Genomic DNA, 22,371 nt, shown 5'->3' on the forward strand with positions numbered 1-22,371 from the left:
CCATTCTAAGATTATATAAAACATCTTCCCCAATTTTTTCCCAGTATATTATCACCTATTCTCAATAAAATATTTACTCACGTAACCCCCCAGTATCACCAGGGGTCACTCTATTCCTTGGAATTTAGCTAAAGATTGGCTTAAGCATTTGTTATCTAATTTGTTTGAAGTCTATTACCCTCTCAAATATGTTTGTGAACTCTGGGGGCCTGATGTTTTCTGGCACTAAGCTCCTTATCTGTCCTGCATACGCTATGCACATACTAACTGCATCAGCCCTAATGTGGAACTCACCTCTTCTGATTTTTACAAAAACCACTCACACAAGGCCTCTGTGTGCATATATTTGTGTATATGGAAGAATGGAAGACTTTACTGAAGTTTAAAGAGATGAGGAGAGGGGTGCCCATATCACAGGAATGCAAATAATTTTTTTTTTTCTTTTTTTTGAGACAGTCTTGTTGCGTTGCCCATGCTGGAGTGCAGTGGTGCAATCTTGGCTCACTGCAACTTCCACCTCCTGGGTTCAAGCTATTCTGCTGCCTCAGTCTCCCAAGTAGTTGGGATTACAGGCGTGTGCCACCATGCCCAGCTAATTTTTGTATTTTTAGTAGAGATGGGGTTTAGCCATGTTGGTCAGGCTGGTCTCGAACTCCTAACCTCAAATGATTAGCCCACCTTGGCCTCCCAAAGGGATTACAGGCATGAGCCACCGCTCCCAGCCCACAGTAATGCAAATAATTTTAAAATTAATATTAGTTGGCTGGGTGTGGTGGCTCACACCTGTAATCCAAACACTCTGGGAGGTCGAGGTGGGCAGATCACCTGAGGTCAGGAGTTCGAGACCAGCCTTGCCAACATGGCGAAACCCCACCTATACTAAAAATACAAAAATTAGCCAGGCATGGTGGCAGGTGCCTGTAATCCCAGCTACTTGAGAGGCTAAGCCAGGAGAATCACTTGAACTGCTGGAGTGCAGTGGTCGGATCTCAGCTCACTGCAAGCTCCGCCTCCCGGGTTTACGCCATTCTCCTGCCTCAGCCTCCCGAGTAGCTGGGACTACAGGCGCCCGCCACTACGCCCGGCTAATTTTTTGTATTTTTTAGTAGAGACAGGGTTTCACCGTGTTAGCCAGGATGGTCTCGATCTCCTAAGCTCGTGATCCGCCCGTCTCGGCCTCCCAAAGTGCTGGGATTACAGGCTTGAGCCACTGCGACCGGCCTATTTTTTTTTTAGACAGAATCTCGCTCTGTTGTGTAGGCTGGAGTGCACTGGTGTGATCTCAGTTCACTGCAACCTCCACCTCCCAGGTTCAAGCGATTCTCCTACCTCAACCTCCTGAGTAGCTGGGATTAGGTTCGCACCACCATGCCCGGCTAATTTTTGTATTTTTGGTAGAGATGGGGTTTTCACCATGTTGGTCAGGCTGGTCTGGAACTCCTGACCTCGTGATCTGCCCACCTCAGCCTCCCAAAGTGCTGGAATTACAGGTGTGAGTCGTCATGCCTGGCCAAGGGTTTTTAAAAATATGTATATTGCATTTTTAGATGTTTTGTCATGAGTTTAGGGTACCCTTTAAAATTTTTAAATACACCTATGACCTGGTAATTCTTCTAATAATCTGTCATGTAGAAATGTTCATTACAAGGCTATCCCTTACAGCATTAATCTGTACCAGCAGACATCGTAGAAAACTTCAATTTCAATAGAGAAATAGGTAAATTGTGAAGTGTCCATAATAAGGATATTCTGCTGCTATGAAAAATGGTGAGGAAGATTTACACTGATATGAAAGACTGTCAGCCAATGACATCTAAAATTAATCAAGAAAATGGCCAGGCACAGTGGCTCACTCCTGTAATCCCAGCACTTTGGGAGGCCTCGGAGGGCAGATCATTTGAGGTCAGGAGTTTGAGACCAGCCTGGCCAACATGGTGAAACCCGGTCTCTACTAAAAAAATACAAAAATTAGGTGGCCATGGTGGCAGGCATCAGTAATCCCAGCTACTTGGGAGGCTGAGGCACGAGAATCACTTGAACCCAGGAGGCGAAGGTTGTAGTGAGCTGAGATTGTGCCACTTCACTCCAGCCTGGGGGATAGAGTGAGACTCAGTCTCAAATAATAATAATAATACAATAAAATTAATCAAGAAAATATTACAGGCAATGTAGTTAGTGGGTGAAAATTAAAGTTGTAAAACATTGTGTATAGGATGATTCCATCTTTATTTTTGAAGTATGTTTTTGGTATAAAGTCAGTATGTGCCTGTGAGAAGGTTTGGAAAGATACACAGAAAAATATTAACAGTGTTTATTGCTAAGAAATATGAGTGGAGATGAGGAAAGCTTTTTCTTTTACATCTCTAGATTATGTGAATTTTTCACAATGAGCATTAATTTATTTTGTAAAAAAAATAAATATTTTTGTGGCAGAAAAATACTATCTAAATGTCAAAATGAAAGCCTGGAGCAAGAGAGAAGATGGTCCTCCTTTTTATGGCCCCATCTGACATGTGTCCAGAGAGCACAGTCAGACTCAAATCATGTTCAGGAGCCCTTGAGGCACTGGAGATGTTTAGGTTGGAGAAAGCAAGACTTGGAGAAGACCTGAGGGCTCTCCTCAGATATTTTAAGGACTGTCATGTAACCTGTGACCCTGGAGAAAGATGGGTTGGAATTACAGACAGTGTGATTTTTATCTAAGGTAAGAAAGAACTTCCTAAGAGTCCAAGTTGTTATTTCAAACCCACTTTGCATCTGGCTGTGCTGCAGGCTGCTAGGTTTTGTTCCAGCTCTAGCTCTCAAACCAAGCCATTCCTCATCCTAGATCTCTGATGCTAACCCCTTAATGCTAGCTCCTGCTTTGCTATTTATTTATTTATTTATTTAAGACAGTGTCTTGCTCTGTCGCTCAGGCTGGAGTGCAGTGGCACGATCTCAGCTCACTGCAACCTCCATCTCCTGGGTTCAAGCAATTCTCCCACCTCAGCCTCCCAAGTAGCTGGGATTACAGGTGTGCGCCACCACGCCCAGATAATTTTTGTATTTTTAGTAGAGACTGGGTTTTGCCATGTTGGCCAGGCTGGTCTTGAAATCCCGACCTCAAGTGATCCACCCACCTCAGCTTCCCAAAGTGCTGTGATTACAGGCGTGAGCCACAGTGCCCAGCCTCCTGCTTTGCTTTCTATCTGCTCCTTAGATCGGATGTTCCAGATTGTCTCTTCCCTTGCCCATTGCTCCTTCTTTACCTAGTGATGTGGGTATGAGCCAGCCCTTCCCATTTCTATGCCCAGGTCCCTATACCCAAACGCCCTACCCTGCCTTCTGCCTGGGAGGAATCGGATACTTACGAACAGTAGTACTGGATGTTTGAGAAGGTAGCATGTTCCGTGTCTCCAAAGTTGGGGAAGGAAAAATGTACACTTACCTGTTGAGAATATTACTGAAAGGATGTGTATCAGTTGCATTTCTTTGCTTATAAGTAACAAAGCTGTCTCTGGTCAACTTAAGCCAAAACTGAAAGAACATTGAGTAACTGAAGAGTCTGGAGAATCAGTCCAGGAAGCAGAAACATCAAGGTAGTTGCAACCCTCGAACCATCTTTTCAAGGTGACATCTCTGGAATGGGTGAACCTCCACATGTTTTCAGTCCATATTTCACTCTACTCAGAACTCAGAATCCAAGGAGCAGAAGTTTTGAATGGCCAGGCTATTCCAGGAGCTGTAACTGAGTGGCAGGGGTCGGGGTGGGGGAAGTGAAAGGAAGATTCTGACTCCAGAGCCTGTGAAGGCCTCTGAAGACCCCTCCTGTGGCTCTCGTCAGGGGAGCAAGACACCTGATTTAAAACCCCCTCAGCTGGCCGCGGTGGCTCACGCCTGTAATACCAGCACTTTGGGACGCCAAGGCGGGTGGATCATGAGGTCAGGAGATCGAAACCATCCTGGCCAAAATGGTGAAACCCCGTCTCTACTAAAATTACAAAAATTAGCTGGGCATGGTGGCACTTGCCTGTAGTCCCAGCTACTCAGGAGGCTGAGGCAGGAGAATCGCTTGAACCCAGGAGTCGGAGGTTGCAGTGAGCCGAGATCATGCCACTGTACTCCAGCCTGGCTACAGAGTGAGACTCCGTTTCCAAAATAAAAAACAAAAACAAACAAACAAAAAGACTTCAAGCCCAAATGCAGTAGAGGGCAGATCACCCCCTAAAACACACACAGAGTCAGGGGCTGTTAGGAAAGGGGAAGGACACTGGGTTGCCAAAGGAATGACTCTCAGAGAAACGTTGCACTGCTTTAGTGGATCCTAGATGCTGGACTTTCGTAGACTTTGAAAAAAAAAAAAGGTTTTCACTAAGTAAATTCATTAAAACAGAATGCTGTCTGTCATCAGTAGCATTTTATAAAGCAAGTCATTAATACCACAAAGCAAAAAATGTAAAAAGTCCTTAAAGTGAATCAGTTTACTTCTTGTTAGACTCATATTGATTTTTCCTTGTTTCCCTCATTTCCCTGGTGACCACCAGACACAGCATGGCCCCCATGAGGAGACAGGGTGTCAGAGTCACTGGACCAAATGATCTATAAATTCCCTACTAACTCCAGGTTTCTGTGATTCCAGTGGTATCTTGCTATTAGAATAGTGGTTCTCAAATGGGGCAATTTTGTCCCCTGGGAGACATTTGGCCAGCTCTAGAGACATTTCTAGTTGTCACAACTGGGGGCAGGGGGACATCGGGGGAGGCCAGGGATGCTCCTCAGCATCCTACAGTGCATAGGACAGCCTCCCACAGCAAAGAAATATCCAGCCCCAAATGTCAATAGTGCTGAGGTTGAGAAACTTTGCTGGAGACAGAAGAAATCCCATTAGATGATTAATTAAATGCAACCCTATCCCATTAGGACAGGATTAGAAAATAGTGTGATTGGGTACTGCTGCAGCCTTTATTCATGAGGCGGAATTTTTGTTCCATTAAGGTATAACTGCTTCTTCAAAATAAAATGTATTATTTTTGTAAACACAAAAGTACAACCCAAATGTCCATCAGTGACAGACTGGATTAAGAAAATGTGGCACATATACACCATGGAATACTATGCAGCCATAAAAAAGGATGAGTTCGTGTCCTTTGTAGGGACATGGATGCAGCTGGAAACCATCATTCTCAGCAAACTATAGCAAGGACAGAAAACCAAATACCGCATGTTCCCACTCATAGGTGGGAACTGAACAATGAGATCACTTGGACTTGGGAAGGGGAACATCACACACCGGGGCCTATTATGGGGGGAGGAGGGAGGGATTGCATTGGGAGTTATACCTGATGTAAATGACGAGTTGATGGGTGCAGCACACCAACATGGCACAAGTATACATATGTAACAAACCTGCACGTTATGCACATGTACCCTAGAACCTAAAGTATATATAAAAAAAACAAAAACAAAGGCCAGGCACGGTGGCTCAAGCCTGTAATCCCAGCACTTTGGGAGGCCGAGATGGGTGGATCACAAGGTCAGGAGATCGAGACCATCCTGGCTAACACGGTGAAACCCCGTCTCTACTGAAAATACAAAAAACTAGCCAGGCGAGGTGGTGCGTGCCTGTAGTCCCAGCTACTCGGGAGGCTGAGGCAGGAGGATGGCGTGAACCCAGGAGGCCGAGCTTGCAGTGAGCCGAGATCCGGCCACTGCACTCCAGCCTGGGCGACAGAGCGAGACTCTGTCTCAAAAAAAAAAAAAAAACAACACACACACACACACACACACAAAAGTAGTACTGTCATGTTTGGAAAAAGGCAGAAGAAAACAAACCATTCTTGGCCCCAGCCTGTTCTCTTTCTGATCTGTTTGCTCCTGGCTGTCTATTAGCATCTCAAATAGCATCCAAAACGGGACTCAACTTTCCCACTGCCCCAACCTGTTCTTCCCCAGATCGTCCCACCTGAGCAGCTGACACCCAAGCCCTCTGAGCCGCCCTAGACTCTTCTCTTTCTCACACCCACATGGAGTTGAGTCCGTCAGCAAATCCTGCCAGTTCTCCTTTATCATGTGTTGTAAATTTGCTCACTTTTCACCCCTTGTGTGCACCACCAAGTCCTGAGCCCCATCAGAAATTCCCCAACTGCTGCAGGGGCCTCCTGACTGCTCTTCTGTACCTGTTCTCACCCATCACAGGCATTTCTCCTCACATCAGTCAAAGAGACCTTAACAGATTACTCAGATTATGTTGTACCCCAGCTCAGAATCTGCCAGTGGCATCCATGACCCTTAGAAAAAAGATCCCAGCTCCTCACCATGACCACAGCGCCTGCTCCCTCTGCACCTGCCCCCACCCCTGTGAGCCACCCTATTTCTGCTCCTCAGCCATACCAAGCACATATCGTGGCTGGATCTGTTGCACCTGCTGTCCTCTTAGCCAGGAACATCTCCTGATAGACCTTCTCATGGCTCCCTCCCCCACAGCATTCAGGATCCCTGGGGTCTCACCTCCTCACAGCCTTCCCTGATCACCCCATGGAACCCCAGTCCTCTCCTCCCTACCACTCTCCTGCTTGATCTTACTAGTATTCATCATATTGTGTTATGTTTTTATTTGTTCATTTATTTTCATTGTTTTCTTCTACCTGTAATGCAAACTCCGTAAGGGCTGGAATTTGTCTTGTTCTCTGCTAAATCTCCACCACCTAAAATAGTGTTTATACACAGTAATCACTCAATACATATTTGCTGAATGAATTATTAACATTTTGGTAAGAGCCTTCCAGTCTCTCATCTATCTGTTTTATACTAAATAATTTTTTTTTTTTTTGAGACGGAGTCTCGCTCTGTCACCAGGCTGGAGTGCAGTGGCGCAATCTTGGCTCACTGCAACCTCTGCCTCCCAGGTTCAAGCGATCCTCCTGCCTTAGCCTCCTACGTAGCTGGGACTACAGGTGCATGCCACCACACCCAGCTAATTTTTGTATTTTTAGTAGAGACATGGTTTCACCATGTTTGCTAGGATGGTCTCAATCGCTTGACCTTGCGATCTGCCTCGGCCTCCCAAAATGCTGGGATTACAGGTGTGAGCTACCGCACCCGACTTTTACTAAATTATTTTCTATAAAATATATAACACTATCGGCTGGGCACAGTGGCTCATGCCTATAATCCAAGCACTTTGGGAGGCCGAGGCAGGCAGATTACCTGAGTTCAGGAGTTTGAGACCAGCCTGGCCAACATGGTGAAACCCTGTCTCTACTAAAAATACAAAAATTAGCCAGGTGTGGTGGCAGGCCCCTGTAATCCCAGCTACTCGGGAGGCTGAGGCAGGAGAATTGCTTGAATCTGGGAGATGGAGATTGCAGTGAGCTGAGATTGTGCCACTGCACTCCAGCCTGGGCAACAGATTGAGACTCAAGTCTCAAAAGTAAAAAAAAAAATACATATATATATATATATACACACACACACACACACACACACACACACACACACACACATAAAAACACTATCAAACTTTGCATCTCAGTATTTTAAAATTTACTCTTTTTTTTTTTTTGAGACAGAGTCTTGCTCTGTCGCCCAGGCTGGAGTGCAGTGGCGCGATCTCGGCTCACTGCAAGCTCCGCCTCCCAGGTTCACGCCATTCTCCTGCCTCAGCCTCCCGAGTAGCTGGGACTACAGGCGCCCGCCACCTCGCCTGGCTAATTTTTTTATATTTTTAGTAGAGACGGGGTTTCACCGTGTTAGCCAGGATGGTCTCGATCTCCTGACCTCGTGATCCGCCTGCCTCGGCCTCCCAAAGTGCTGGGATTACAGGCTTGAGCCACCGTGCCCGGCCTAAAAATTTACTCTTATACCTGAAACCTGTTTTAAGTTATCAACTCTTCATAAACATTTTAATAGTGGCATACCATTCCTTTGGGTAAAGAGATGAATATCTTCTCCTTGAACATTTAAGTTATTCTCATCTTTTGCTACATACAGTAAATATCTCTGCAGTGGACATATTTGCCCCTTGACTTTTCTTTTTTCTTTATTTTGAGTAATTTTCGTAGGATGCATCCTAAAACTGGAATGACTGGATCAAAGGACATGAGTGCTTTGATACCTTTCCGGTTCTTAATACATACTGTAAAAATAACATTATCCTTCATTTTTCCTTTTTCTTCCATCCTCAGTCATGTGCTGCCTGCAAAAGCCCTGAGCTGACTTCAAACCTCTTCAACATTTATGGGAAGAGCCCTCTGATTGTGTACTTTCTCCAGAACTACGTCAGTCTGCAGCAGCATGGCAAGAATGTGTTGATAGTCAGAAGGGAAAAGACCATGAGCACCCCATATCCTTGTCACTGTGGTCAGGGTGCGCACTGCTCCAGGCCCCCGTGTCCTCTTCCCAGAAGCAAAGGTCAGGGAATGGCACCCAGGCCTTAGCACAGCGCCTGGCACACCACGTGTACTCGCCAGAGGTGGCCAGTGGTACGAGCCTCAGGGTCAGAATCGTGCTCATCTTAGTTCCAAATCTAGAGCCAGCCTTGTGAACTGGCCGTGAGACCCTGGGGTGTGTCAAATTTCCTTGTGTGCAAAATCTCTTTTCCACCTACCAGAATGAATGTGCTAACTCAGTATTCTAACATACGTTGAAACCAAGTAATGCTTCCCAGACACTCGTAGACCCCAGAGTATGTACTGACCAGGAATTTTGTTGTCCACATGTATGTTTCATCTAACACCTTCCTCAGACACACTCCTGCCTTAGACCCATCAGCAAATCCCTGGCCCTGTTGCCATTTATGCTAAAGATCGAATAGAAAGCTCAGATCTCAAGAAAATAGGTGCGGTTGGCCAGGTGTGGTGGCTCACGCCTGTAATCCCAGCACTGTGAGAGCCAAGATGAGCGGATCATCTGAGGTAAGGAGTTTGAGACCAGCCTGGCTAACACGATGAAACCCCGTCTCTACTAAAAATACAAAAAAAATTAGCTGGGCCTGGTGGTGCATGCCTATAATCCCAGCTGCTTGGGAGGCTGAGGCAGGAGGATCGCTTGAACCCAGGAGGCAGAGCTTGCAGTGACCCTAGATTGCGCCATTGCACTCCAGCCTGGGCAGCAAGAGCGAAACTCCATCTCCAAAAAAAGAAAAGAAAAAGGAAAATAAGTGTGGCATATGTTGGTGTCCTGAGTCTTAGCAGCTTACCATAGGAGTCAGAGAACACGGGTTCTAGTTGGAATCAAACTGGTCTATTGGTTCAAATAGACCTGGACTCAGGAACCAACTCTACTGCAAACCGAGTGATTTGAGATAAGTTCCAGCTTCTCTCTGTGCGTCATTTTTTTCACCTATAAAATAGGGATAAGAGTACCTGCCTCATAGGGCTACTATGCAGATTACAGACACAACAGAGATAAAGGCTAGTGCCTGGCAGATAACAGGGGCTGGGATGATCCACGTCTACATTGAGCTCCCCAACAGGAGGAGTTTCATAATGAACTAGGGAGAACTTTGCATCTTCTGCTGCATAGAACTCCATGTCCACAAACTTATTTACATGTTCTATAGGGAGAGAGTAGTAACAAAAACTCACATTTCATAGTGTTTTATTTCTTGCAACATGTTTTCCCAAACATCACTTCATTGTTCTCTAAAGACAGTTTAGTGTAGTGGAAGGAATCTGGGTTGGGATACACAGCCTTAGATTTGAGTCCCAGTTTAGCAACCACTGGCTTTAAGATCTTATGTGCACAGCTCGACCTCCAAGCTCAGTATCTTTATCTACTCATTCCTAAAATTTGGATAGTTATACCAAACTGTGTTGTGATGAGGATTAAATGGCATACAGCTGGTACTACATAAATAACTACCATGATTATGATTCACATCATCTAAAGTGGGCATTATTATCTCTGTTTTACAGATATGGAAATGGAGGCACAGAGGATGACTGCTATCTTGTCTGAGGTCCCACAGCTTGTGGCAAGTGTAGCTGAGATTCTAACCAATCAAGAAGGGGTGGAAGGAGGGCAGAGCAGAGGGAGAATTTTTTTTTTTTTTTTTGGGACAGAGTCTCGCTGTGTTGCCCAGGCTGGAGTGCAGTGGCGCAATTTCGGCTCACTGCAACGTCTGCTTCCTGGGTTCAAGCGATTCTCCTGCCTCAGCCTCCCGAGTAGCTGGGATTACAGGCATGTGCCACCATGCCCAGCTATTTTTTTTTTTTTTTTTTTTGAGATGGAGTCTCACTCTGTCACCCAGGCTGGAGTACAGTGATGCGATCTCAGCTCACTGCAAGCTCCGCCTCCTGGGTTCACACCATTCTCCTGCCTCAGCCTCCCAAGTAGCTGGGACTACAGGTGCCCACCACCATGCCCGGCTAATTTTTTCTATTTTTTAGTAGAGACAGGGTTTCACTGTGTTAGCCAGGATGGTCTTGATTTCCTGACCTTGTGATCCGCCCGCCTCGGCCTCCCAAAGTGCTGGGATTACAGGTGTAAGCCACTGCTCCTGGCCAAGAATGTTTTTATATACAAACGAGATGGAGAATGAGGCCTTGGGCTGAGAGAAAAGGAAAGCTGGAAGCCCTTCCTATTCACCGCTGTGATAATAGAGTAAGAATTTCAGATGACAGTCTAAAAAAGTATTCCTTAGCCCTGCCTTCCATCCACAGGGGCAGAGAAGGGCTTTATTCCTAAGTAGAGAATGCCTGGCCACAGATAGGATAGCCTCTTCCCTCCAAAGCAGGCCATGGTCAAAGAACAGGAGAGTCATTTCCTGCTCAGATTTCAAGTATCTTATCCAGAAATGCAGGGCGTTTTCCCTGCTCTGTCCTCCATGCCTCTCCTCCCCATGCACTGCGCTCATGCCACTAATAATGCAGCGTCAACGCAGTTCGACAGTACGGGGATTTCCTTGACAGCAGAAGCCACTGACTGCACCCCAACATATACTGATGTCATCAGCGAGACCCTGTGCAGCATGAAGAAGCGGAAAGACAACCTCAATCAGTTGTACCAGCGTCACTGGAGTGAATGGAATTATTTTGACAAGCATCTAAAGGAACTGCAAGACAATTTCTCCAGGTATGGAAGGGGCTTTGGGGAATGCCATTGCTCCAGCACTCATCTTTTGCAGCACATCGTCATCATCATCATTTTTAAATGGGTTGGTGGGGGCGGGGGGGTTTCCTGTAACTATCATAAGCATAATCAGCTTTCTTGTGGTCAGAATATAAACTCCTAATAACAGAGACCAGAACTTTTTTTGTTGTTATTTTTTTTTCTTTTTTTTCTTTTTTTTTTTTTTTGAGACGGAGTCTCGCTCTGTCGCCCAGGCTGGAGTGCAGTGGCCGGATCTCAGCTCACTGCAAGCTCCGCCTCCCGGGTTCACGCCATTCTCCTGCCTCAGCCTCCCGAGTAGCTGGGACTACAGGCGCCCGCCAACTCGCCCGGCTAGTTTTTTGTATTTTTTAGTAGAGACGGGGTTTCGCCGTGTTAGCTAGGTTGGTCTCGATCTCCTGACCTCGCGATCCACCCGTCTCGGCCTCCCAAAGTGCTGGGATTACAGGCGTTATTTTTTTTTTCTAACTACAAAAACATTATGTGTTCAATGAAAGCAAACAAAGGATCCGGAAAACCACATAAAAGTACCAAGAGATACACAGCGCCAACATTTTCCTGTAAATCCTTCCGGTCTTTCTTTTCTGGGCCCATATATCTGTATCACTAAATAAAGTAGTAAAGTCATACTGTCGGTCTGTTTTTTACAACTATTTTTTCCCACTTTGCAGCATATTATGGACATTTTCCTCTGTCTTCTGCCTTTTTCAAAATTTTTATTTTACTTAGAAAAACCTTTCAGAAAGTTGATAGTACACTAAACAAGCATGTGCCATCAGGCATTTACCAAGTATTCACATTTCGCCCCATTTGCTTTCTCTCTCTAATATCTAATCCAAATTCAAATTTCCCCAATTGTCCCCAAACTGTATTTTTATTTTTAGAGACAGGGTCTTACTCAGTCACCCAGGCTGGAGTGCAGCAGCTCAATTACAGCCCCCTGCAGCTTCGAACTCCTGGGTTCAAGTGATCCTCCTGCCCTAACCTCCTCTGGAGTGCTGGGATTACAGACATGAGCCACTGTGCCTAACTCAATGTGTCTTTTTTGGCTTTACCTGCTGCTCCAGGATCCACTCAAGAATCACGAACTATATTTTGTTTTTTGTTTTTTTGAGACAGAGTCTCAGTCTGTCACCCAGGCTGGAGTGCAGTGGTGTGATCTTGGCTTACTGCAGCCTCTGCCTTCTGGGCTCAAGCAATCCTCCCACCTCAGCCTCCCGAGTAGCTGGGACTATAGGTGTGCACCACCATGCCTGGCTAATTTTTGTGTTTTTAGTAGACAAGGGGATTTGCCATATTGCCAGGCTGGTCTCAAACTCCTGACCTCAGGTGATCTGCCCCCGCCTCAGCCTCCCAAACTGTTGAGATTATAGGCGTGAGCCACCGTGCCTAGCCAGAAATTATATTTAGTTTTATCTCTTTGGGATCTTTGAATCTATAACAGTATCCTGCCTCCGCCTTTTATTAACTATTTTTTACGACATGGGCTTTTTTGAAAAGCTCAAGCCACCCTCTGGGTTTTTCTGATATTTCTTCAAAGTATCATTGAACTTATTCCAATATAGCCTATTCCTAAACACTGGACATTAGGTCTGTGCTAGAGGTTTGATTAGATTCAAGTTAAATCCTTTTGCTCAGAATCTTTCACAGATGATGTATGTATGTGTGTGTGTGTGTATATATATATATATTTTTTTTTTTTTTCTTTTTTTTTGAGACGGAGTCTTGCTCTGTCTCCCAGGCTGGAGTGCAATGGCACAATCTCCGCTCACTGCAAGTTCCACCCCCGCAGGTTCACGCCATTCTCCTGCCTCAGCCTCCTGAGTAGCTGGGACTACAGATGCCCACCACCACACCCAGCTAATTTTTTGTATTTTTAGTAGAGACGGGGTTTCACCATGTTAGCCAGGATGGTGTTGATCTCCTGACCTCATGATCCGCCTGCCTTGGACTCCCAAAGCGCTGGGATTACAGGAGTGAGCCACCGGTGCCCAGCCTGATGTTGTATATTTACATTGCATCCCATTAGGAGGCATATCATGTCAGGTTGCCCCGCTACTGGTGATGCTAAATTTAAACACTTGGTTAAACTGGTCTCTGCCAGATCTCTGCATTGTAAGAGCATATGTATGTCTTTTTTTTTTTTTTTTTTTTTTTTTTTTTTTTTTGAGACGGAGTCTCGCTCTGTCGCCCGGGCTGGAGTGCAGTGGCCGGATCTCAGCTCACTGCAAGCTCCGCCTCCCGGGTTTACGCCATTATCTCGCCTCAGCCTCCCGAGTAGCTGGGACTACAGGCGCCTGCCACCACGCCCGGCTAATTTTTTGTATATTTTTTTTTAGTAGAGACGGGGTTTCACCCTGTTAGCCAGGATGGTCTCGATCTCCTGACCTCGTGATCCGCCCGTCTCGGCCTCCCAAAGTGCTGGGATTACAGGCTTGAGCCACCGCGCCCGGCCAAGAGCACATGTATGTCTTTCTAATTCGTCAGGAATAAATGATGTGATTCTCCCAGACTGTGTGAATGTGCTTCCCCAATATCTTTCACACAGTGGTTTTAGCATTCATCAATGATCTTTGCCTGATTAACTATTACATTTAAGGTTGCAAAATGGTGATTTTTCTACTTCTGCCATTTCTTCTACATTTATTAGCTGGCATTTTTCCATAGAGAATAGCTCACTTTCTTTTATCCTACTTTGTGTCTCTCATGTCTTTCCTGCATGGCCCTATAAGTCTTTTATGTAGCCACCCTGTCTGCAAGGGAAGCATGGGAAATACCTGGCCAAGGAGGGTGAGATTTCCGTGACTGGACCAGACCTTCCATAGAACTGGGCACTCTGTTGTCCAAAACAAAATGGGATTCAGTTTACAAACGAGAAAGAGGGAATTGCTATTGGCTAGACAGCTATCCATGTCTCTCATAATAAGAGGGACAGAAAAATATGAACATGTAGATAAATATTTTGTTATGCAATGTAATACAATTGAGTTTTATTTTTATTTTTATTTTTTATTTTCTTTTGAGACAGAGTCTCGCTCTGTCGCCCAGCCTGGAGTGTAGTGGCCGGATCTCAGCTCACTGCAAGCTCTGCCTGCCGGGTTTACGCCATTCTCCTGCCTCAGCCTCCTGAGCAGCTGGGACCACAGGCGCCCGCCACCTCGCCCGGCTAGTTTTTTGTGTTTTTTAGTAGAGACGGGGTTTCACCGGGTTAACCAGGATGGTCTTGATCTCCTGACCTCGTGATCCACCCGTCTGGCCTCCCAAAGTGCTGGGATTACAGACTTGAGCCACCGCGCCCGGCCGAGTTTTATTTTTATTTTTATATATTTTTTGAGATGGAGTCTCGCTCTGTTGCCAGACTGGAGTGTGGTGGTGCGATCTCAGCTCACTGCAACGTCTGCCCCCGGGTTCAAGTGATTCTCTTGCCTCAGCCTCCCAAGTATCTAGGATTACAGGTGCATGCCACCATGTCCGGCTAATTTTTTTTTTTTTTTTTTTTTTTTTTTTTGAGACAGAATCTTTGCTCTGTCGCCCAGGCTGGAGTGCAGTGGCACGATCTTGGTTCACTGCAACCTCCACCTCCCAGGTTCACGCCATTCTTCTGCCTCAGCCTCCCGAGTAGCTGGGACTACAGGCGCCTGCCACCACGCCCGGCTAATTTTTTATATTTTTAGTAGAGACGGGGTTTCACCGTGTTAGCCAGGATGGTCTCAATCTCCTGACCTCATGATCTGCCTGCCTGGGCCTCCCAAAGTGCTGGGATTACAGGTGTGAGCCACCATGCCTGGCCTTTTAATTTTGTATTTTTAGTAGAGATGTTGGCCAGGATGGTCTCGACCTCTTGACCTCAAAGTGCTGGGATTATAGGCATGAGCCACTGCACCCAGCCACAATTGGGTTATTTATAAAATATTATGGGACACAGACCACACACATTCACAAAACCCTGTTAAACATCACCACCACCACCACCACCACAGGAATGCAGTTCAGCATTAATGTTCATCAAAAGATGATTGGTTAAATAAACTGTCATACCTCCATAATCTGCAGCCAAGAAAAATGTTCCTGTATTTTTATTTTACAAGGAAAGATGGTCACAACATATTATTGGACCAAAATTTAGGTTATAAGACAGTGTGTTTAAAGTGGTACAATTATTTACTTATTCCCATTTTACAGATGTGGAAGCTGAGGTTGAGGACAGAACCTTGGAGGGCAATCACATACGTCAGGGAGGACAGAATATTCTATAAGGGTAGGAGTGACCAGAAGGGAAGGAGGAGAGTCCATACATGTAGATACACTGACCATAAAGCCAAGGGGACAAAGGACAGTAGGGAAGCAGCAAGCAGCAGTGTGGTGGCCAGACTCCAAAACGTGGGGCAGAGACAGGTAGGCGACTTGGTAGAGGGCAGTGTCAACAAGGCTAAAGTAGGAAGGCAGAGCCTGGGACATGTAGGGGAAGATGTAAGTCCCCATGGGTGGGTGGGATTCCTAGGAAGCAGAAGGAATAAAATTCTGCATCAAAAAGGCAAGATCAGATGTCAAGTAACGGGCTATTTAAACATAAGGTAGAAGGCTGGGCACGGTGGCTCACGCCTGTAATCCCAGCACTTTGGGAGGCCGAGGCGGGTGGATCATTTGAGGTCAGGAGTTTGAGACCAGCCGGGCCAACATGGTGAAACCCCGGCTCTACTAAAAATACAAAAAATAGCTGGGCGGTAGCGGCACATACCTGTAATCCCAGCTACTTGGGATGCTGAGTCAGGAGAATCGCTTGAGCCTGGGAGGCAGAAGTTGCGGTGAGCCGAGAGCACGCCAGTGCAATCCAGTCTGGATGACAGAGTGAGACCCTGTCTCTAAATAAATAAATAAATAAATAAGTAAATAAACATAAGGTAGAAGACCCAAGCCTGTGTGAAGGGGGAGAGATTGAACATGTAGGTGAGGGAGGAGAGCATCAGGATGGAGAAGGGAGAAGACACAGGGACTGCTCTTTGGGGCTCTTTGCTTCTGCCTCTGTAACTGTTGTTCACTATGCTTTATTTATTCTTTTTTTTTTTTTTTTTAAGAGATGGAGTCTTGCTCTGTCGCCCAGGCTGGAGTGCAGTGGTGCGATCTCGGCTCACTGCAAGCTCTGCTTCCCGGGTTCACGCCATTCTCCTGCCTCAGCCTCCCAAGTAGCTGGGACTACAGGCACCCACCACCATGCCTGGCTAATTTTTTTGTATTTTTAGTAGAGATGGGGTTTCACCATGTTAGCCAGGAGGGTCTCGATCTCCTGACCTTGTGATCCGCCCACCTCGGCCTCCCAAAGTGCTGGGATTGTAGGCATGAGCCACCGTGCCCGGCCCATTATGCTTCATTTATTCTATAGTTCATTGTCCCAACAGATATTTTCAGCACCTTCTGGGCACCAGGCATTATGATTACTTACATATCTGTCTCTCCCAATAGTTGTAACAAGCCTTGATGGCAGGATCCATGGAATGGCCGAGGCTAAGGTTGGAATACAGGTATTTTTACTTACTGGTTCTGTTACCATGGACTATTAAACTATTTTTGCCTTTTTAAGGCCACAGGTAGGTCCTGGTATGGGGCTAAGTTCTAGCCATGGAATAAAAGATGGAAGGGTTATTTGCACACAGCTCACTGATCCTCAGTTGTTTTGTTGCACTTCAGTCATTTGATAGTATTTCCTACTTTGTAGGGTTTTATTGATCAAATAAATTAAGGTCTGTAAAGACTTTTCTCAGAACTAGGCCCATAGGTAGGTAATTGTATCAGTTATAATTATGTTTGGCTTAGAATGACAGAAAAACTCAAACAGTGGCTAAAATTTATTACAATGTATTTTCTCTCATTTGCAAGGACTCCAGTAGATATGAAAGTTCATAGGCCGGGCGCGGTGGCTCAAGCCTGTAATCCCAGCACTTTGGGAGGCCGAGGCGGGCGGATCACGAGGTCAGGAGATCGAGACCATCCTGGCTAACACCGTGAAACCCCGTCTCTACTAAAAGATACAAAAATCTAGCCGGGCGTGGTGGCGGGTGCCTGTAGTCCCAGCTACTCAGGAGGCTGAGGCAGGAGAATGGCGTGAACCTGGGGGGCGGAGCTTGCAGTGAGCCGAGATCGCACCACTGCACTCTCGCCTGGGGCACAGAGCAAGACTCCATCTCAATAAATAAATAAATAAATAAATAAATAAATAAATAAATAAATAAAATAAAATAGAAAGTTCATAGTGACAGGGTCTTTTTTTTAATTTGAGATGGAGTCTCACTCTGTCGCCCAGGCTGGAGTGCAGTAGCACAATCTCGGCTCACTGCAAGCTCCACCCACCAGGTTCATGCCATTCTCCTGCCTCAGCCTCCTGAGTAGCTGGGACTACAGGCGCCCGCCACCACGCCTGGATAATTTTTTTGTATTTTTAATAGAGACGTGGTTTCACAATGCTTGCCAGGATGGTCTCCATCTCCTGACCTCGTGATCCACCCACCTCGGCCTCCCAAAGTGCTGGGATTACAGGCGTGAGCCACTGTGCCCGGCCAAGATCTTTTATCATATTGCTCCACTAGCTTCAGCTCATGATTTAGCTTCATGGTAAAAAACGGCTGCTCAAGTTCCAGCCACCAGGTCCACATTTCATCCAGTTCAAAGGAAGATGAGTTCAAAGACATGTATTTCTTCTGGAAGTTGCAAATAACCCTTCCATTCCATGGCCAGAACGTTTTAAAGTTCAGAACTAGTTTAAAGTTAACATTAAATTCACATAGAATATCCAGGGTTAAGTTTACAGCTTATACATTTCAGAAATGAAGGATCTCCTTGTTGAATAAATAAATTCTTACTAGGTGAATTATCATAGTAAAGATTCTTTTGCCAGGAGGAAGTTTGTAACTGTGTGTTAGAAGTTGCATTGCTAAATATACCAACTTTTAGTTGTTTAAGATATTATTGCTGAGCACGGTAGCTCACACCTGTAATCCCAGCACTTGGGGAGGCTGAGGTGGGTGGATCATGAGGTCAGGAGATTGAGACCATCCTGGCTAACACTGTGAAACCCCGTCTCTACTAAAAATGCAAAAAATTAACCGGGCGTGGTGGCAGGCGCCTGTAGTTCCAGCTACTCAGGAGGCTGAGGCAGGAGAATCTCTTGAACCTGGGAGGTAGAGATTGCAGTGAGCCAGGATCGTGCCACTGCACTCCAGCCTGGGCGACAGAGTGAGACTCCATCTCAAAAAAAAAAAAAGAAAAGATATTGTTGAGAAGCTCATCATGCCTTATATTAATAAAGTGATTCTCAAAGTTTTGTCTATAGATAAAAACGGTGCCTTAAAACACACCTGTGCTGCTAGACATCCAGGCAGGGTTACTCTTAAGGAAGTAGGATAGTGACTGAGCAGGGATGTGAGGTGGCTTCTAAGGAGCTGGCAGCGTTCTCTTTCTCAATCTGAGTGCTGGTTACATGGACGTGTTCAGTACATGAAAATGTCATGAGCTGCACACTTAGAATCTGTGCACTCCTAGTTTCTACATTATACTTCAATACATGGTTTGTAAATGGTCACGCAGATCTATCAGTTTACAGGACATACAGAACATTGAGGACATGTTAATTCCTCCAGCCTTTTTCTATATGTCTCTGTGTTTTCTCCTCAGAGAAATGAAGAATATTGATCAAAAAGCATCAGATAAAAAAAAGGCAAACCACATGTTCGTCCCACCTTCAGCCTTCAATGAGGAATCACCTGACAAAAAAATGAAGGGAAGTCTCCAGAGAGAAATTGAGTTTCTTTTACGGTTTGTTCGAACAAAAACCATGGGAAATGTAGAAGTGTGAACAGTGTAAGAATAAGAATTATTTTATTTTTATTTTTTTGAGACAGAGTCTCACTATCTCCTCAAGGCTGACTGCAGTGGTGCCATCATAGCTCACTGCAGCCCCACCTCCCAGGCTCAAGCAAATCTCCCATTTCAGCCTCCTGAGTAGCTGGGACCACAGGTGTGTGCCACCACACCCGGCTCATTTTTTATTTTTGTAGACATGGGGGTCTCACTATGTTGCCCAGGCTGGAAAATTCTTAAAACACAGGAAAGAGCATATAAAAGTTCACTTATGGCCAGGCACTGTGGCTCACACCTGTAATCCCACTACTTTGGGAGGCCGAGGTGGGCAAATCATGAGGTCAAGAGATGGAGACCATCCTGGCCAACATGGTGAAACCCCACCTCTACTAAAAATACAAAAATTAGCTAAGCGTGCCTGTAATCCCAGCTACTTGGGAGGCTGAGGCAGGAGAATTGCTTGAACCCGGGAGGCGGAGGTTGCAGTGAACCAAGATCACACCACTGCACTCCATCCTGGAGACAGAACTAGACTCCGTCTCAAAAAAAAGTTCACTTTTATGTATTACTCACACCACTCTCATTTTAGTTTTAGTGTTATTGTTGGTGGTAGTAAGGGCTATTAATGATTTTGTACTTCGTCTGTACCAAGCATTGGCCTATGTACTTTATGAACTGTATGAGACAGAGCTCCTTGGTTGCATGTGCCAGGAAGCCAGCTCAAACTAGCTTAAATGGAAGGAGAATGTAGCAGCTTAAATAACTGGGAAGGCCATGACAGGTCATCTGCAGGCATATCAAACCTAAGAGCTTGATATTTTCAGGCTCTTTCTCTCTCTGTCTCTTGATCCTTTTCCCTTCTGTGAGCTGACTTCTTTTTCAAGCTGCCTCTGCCTCAGGGCCATGGACAGCCCAAGTCTGTCTCATAGTCCTGATCTAAAAAGCCATGTTCACTTTGCTGGAGTACATCTTCTAGTAGTTCCCAACAAAAAAGGCATATGGGAAATTATTTGAGTCTTTGCATGTCCAAAACGTCTTTTTTTTTTTTTTTTTTTTTTTGAGATGGAGTCTTCTTCTGTCACCCAGGCTGTATAGTGCAGTGGCACGATCTTGGCTTACTGCAACCTCCTTCTCCTGGGTTCAGGCAATTCTCCTGCCTCAGCCTCCCCCAGTAGCTGGGACTAAAGGTGCGTGCCACCATGCCCAGCTAATTTTTTTTCTTTCTTTTTTTTTTTTTTTTTTTTTTTTTTTTTTTTTTTTTTTGAGACGGAGTCTCGCTCTGTCGCCCCGGCTGGAGCGCGGTGGCCGGATCTCAGCTCACTGCAAGCTCCGCCTCCTGGGTTTACGCCATTCTCCTGCCTCAGCCTCCCGAGTAGCTGGGACTACAGGCGCCCGCCACCTCGCCCAGCTAGCTTTTTGTATTTTTTTTAGTAGAGATGGGGTTTCACCGTGTTAGCCAGGATGGTCTCGATCTCCTGACCTCGTGATCCACCCGTCTCGGCCTCCCAAAGTGCTGGGATTACAGGCTTGAGCCACCGCGCCCGGCCTTTTTTTTTTTTTTTTTCTAGCAGAGACGAGGTTTCACCATGTTTGCCAGGCTAGTCTCAAACTCTTGACCTCAGGTGATCCGCCCACCTCGGCCTCCCAAAGTGCTGGGATTACAGGTGTGAGCCACCGCGCCCAGCCCTCTGTTCTATTTTTCAAAAATTATTTAAGAAATGAGATCTTGCTGTTTTGCCCAGGCTGGTCTGCAACTCCTGAACTCAAGTGATCCTCTGGCCTTGGCCTCCCAAAGTGCTGGGATTACAGATATGAAAAAATGTATTTGTTCTTGATTAATATTTGGCAAATGTTTTGCTGGGAATAAAATTCTAAGTTAAAAGTCAATATTCTACAGAATTTTGGAAAATTTTTCCTGCGTCCTACTTTTGCTGTTGAGAAGTCTCATGCTATTCTGATTCCTATGGCTTTGTGGGTCACTGTTTTTCCCCCTGTGGGAACTTTTAGGATATTGTCTTCATTCTTAGTATCCTGAAGTTTCCCAATGATATACCTTGGTATGAGTCCTTTTCTTAATATGTGTCACTGAGGTCAGGAGTGCTCTCAGTCCAGAGGGCATCCTCCAATTCTGAGATTTTTGCTTGTATTATTTCTTTGAAAATTCCCTTCATTTTCTTTGCTATTTCTGGAACTATGATAGTCAACTGTCAGACCTCCTGGATTGATCCTCTAATGTTCTTATCTTTCTTTATTCGCCTCTTGGCATCTGTATATATATTTCTTTTCTTTTTCAAACAACATAAATGTATTTTCTCACAGTTCTGGAGGCCAAACTCCAAAGTCAAAGTGTCAGCAGGGCCATGCTTCCTCTGAGGGGTTCAGGGTAGTCTTCCTTTGCCTCTCCCTAGCTTCGTGCGATTGCCAGCAGTCCATGGCTGTCCTTGGCTTGTAGATGCCTCACTCCAATCTCTGCCTCTGTCATCACCTGGCCTTCTTCATGTCTGTCTGCATCTATTCTTCTAAAGACAGCAGTCATATTGGATAAAGGCCCACGCTAATGTCTTCATTGAACTTGATTACATCTACAAAGACTATTTCCAAAAAAGGTGTTATTCATGGGTATTGGGGTTTACAACCTTAACATGTCTTTTGGGGAATATAATTAAACCTATAACATCTTTTTTCTTTTTTTCTTTTCTCTTTTTTTTTTTTTTGAGATGGAGTCTTGCTCTGTCGCCCAGGCTGGAGTGCAGTGGCGTGATCTCGGCTCACTGCAACCTCCGCCTCCCGGGTTCACGCCATTCTCCTGCCTCAGTTTCCTGAGTAGCTGGGACTACAGGTGCCTGCTACCACGCCTGGCTAATTTTTTTGTATTTTTAGTAGAGACGGAGTTTCACTGTGTTAGCCAGGATGGTCTTGATCTCCTGACCTCGTGATCCACCTATCTCGATCTCCCAAAGTGTCAGGATTACAGGCGTGAGCCACAGCACCCAGCCCTTTTTTTTTTTGAGACAGAGTCACTCTGTCACCCAGACTGGAGTGCAATGGCGCGATCTTGGCTCACTGCAACCTCTGCCTCCCAGGTTCAAATGATTCTCCTGCCTCAGCCTCCTGAGTAGCTGGGACTACAGACATGCACCACCACATCCGGCTAATCTTTGCATTTTTAGTAGAGACAGGGTTTCACCATGTTGACCAGGCTAGTTTCAAACTCCTGACCTCAGGTGATCCACCCACCTCAGCCTCCCAAAGTCCTGGGATTACAGGCATGAGCCACCACGCCTAGCTAAAATTTCTTTGTAGAGACAGGGTCTTGCTGTGTTGGCATTTTCTACGTATAAAATCATGCTGTCTGTAGACATAGTTTTACTTCTTCACTTGCAATTTGGATGCCTTTTATTTCTTGCCTAATTATCTGTCTAGAGCTTCTGA

At 45.6% G+C, this 22,371-nt stretch overlaps 1 protein-coding gene across 2 annotated transcripts in view; it reads left to right on the forward strand.

The window, feature by feature from the left end:
* Positions 1-22,371, forward strand: part of FAM227A (family with sequence similarity 227 member A) — a 69,117-nt gene that overhangs the window by 44,316 nt on the left and 2,430 nt on the right. For both annotated transcript variants that reach the window (XM_010389244.2, XM_010389245.2), the window contains 3 exons: positions 8,163-8,320; positions 10,900-11,052; positions 18,754-18,854. In XM_010389244.2, coding sequence (XP_010387546.2) covers positions 8,163-8,320; positions 10,900-11,052; positions 18,754-18,854 — 412 coding nt within the window. The remainder of the gene's footprint in view (positions 1-8,162; positions 8,321-10,899; positions 11,053-18,753; positions 18,855-22,371) is intronic.

This window comes from Rhinopithecus roxellana, chromosome 13 (genome assembly GCF_007565055.1).
Source record: "Rhinopithecus roxellana isolate Shanxi Qingling chromosome 13, ASM756505v1, whole genome shotgun sequence".
Classification (NCBI taxonomy): domain Eukaryota; kingdom Metazoa; phylum Chordata; class Mammalia; order Primates; family Cercopithecidae; genus Rhinopithecus; species Rhinopithecus roxellana.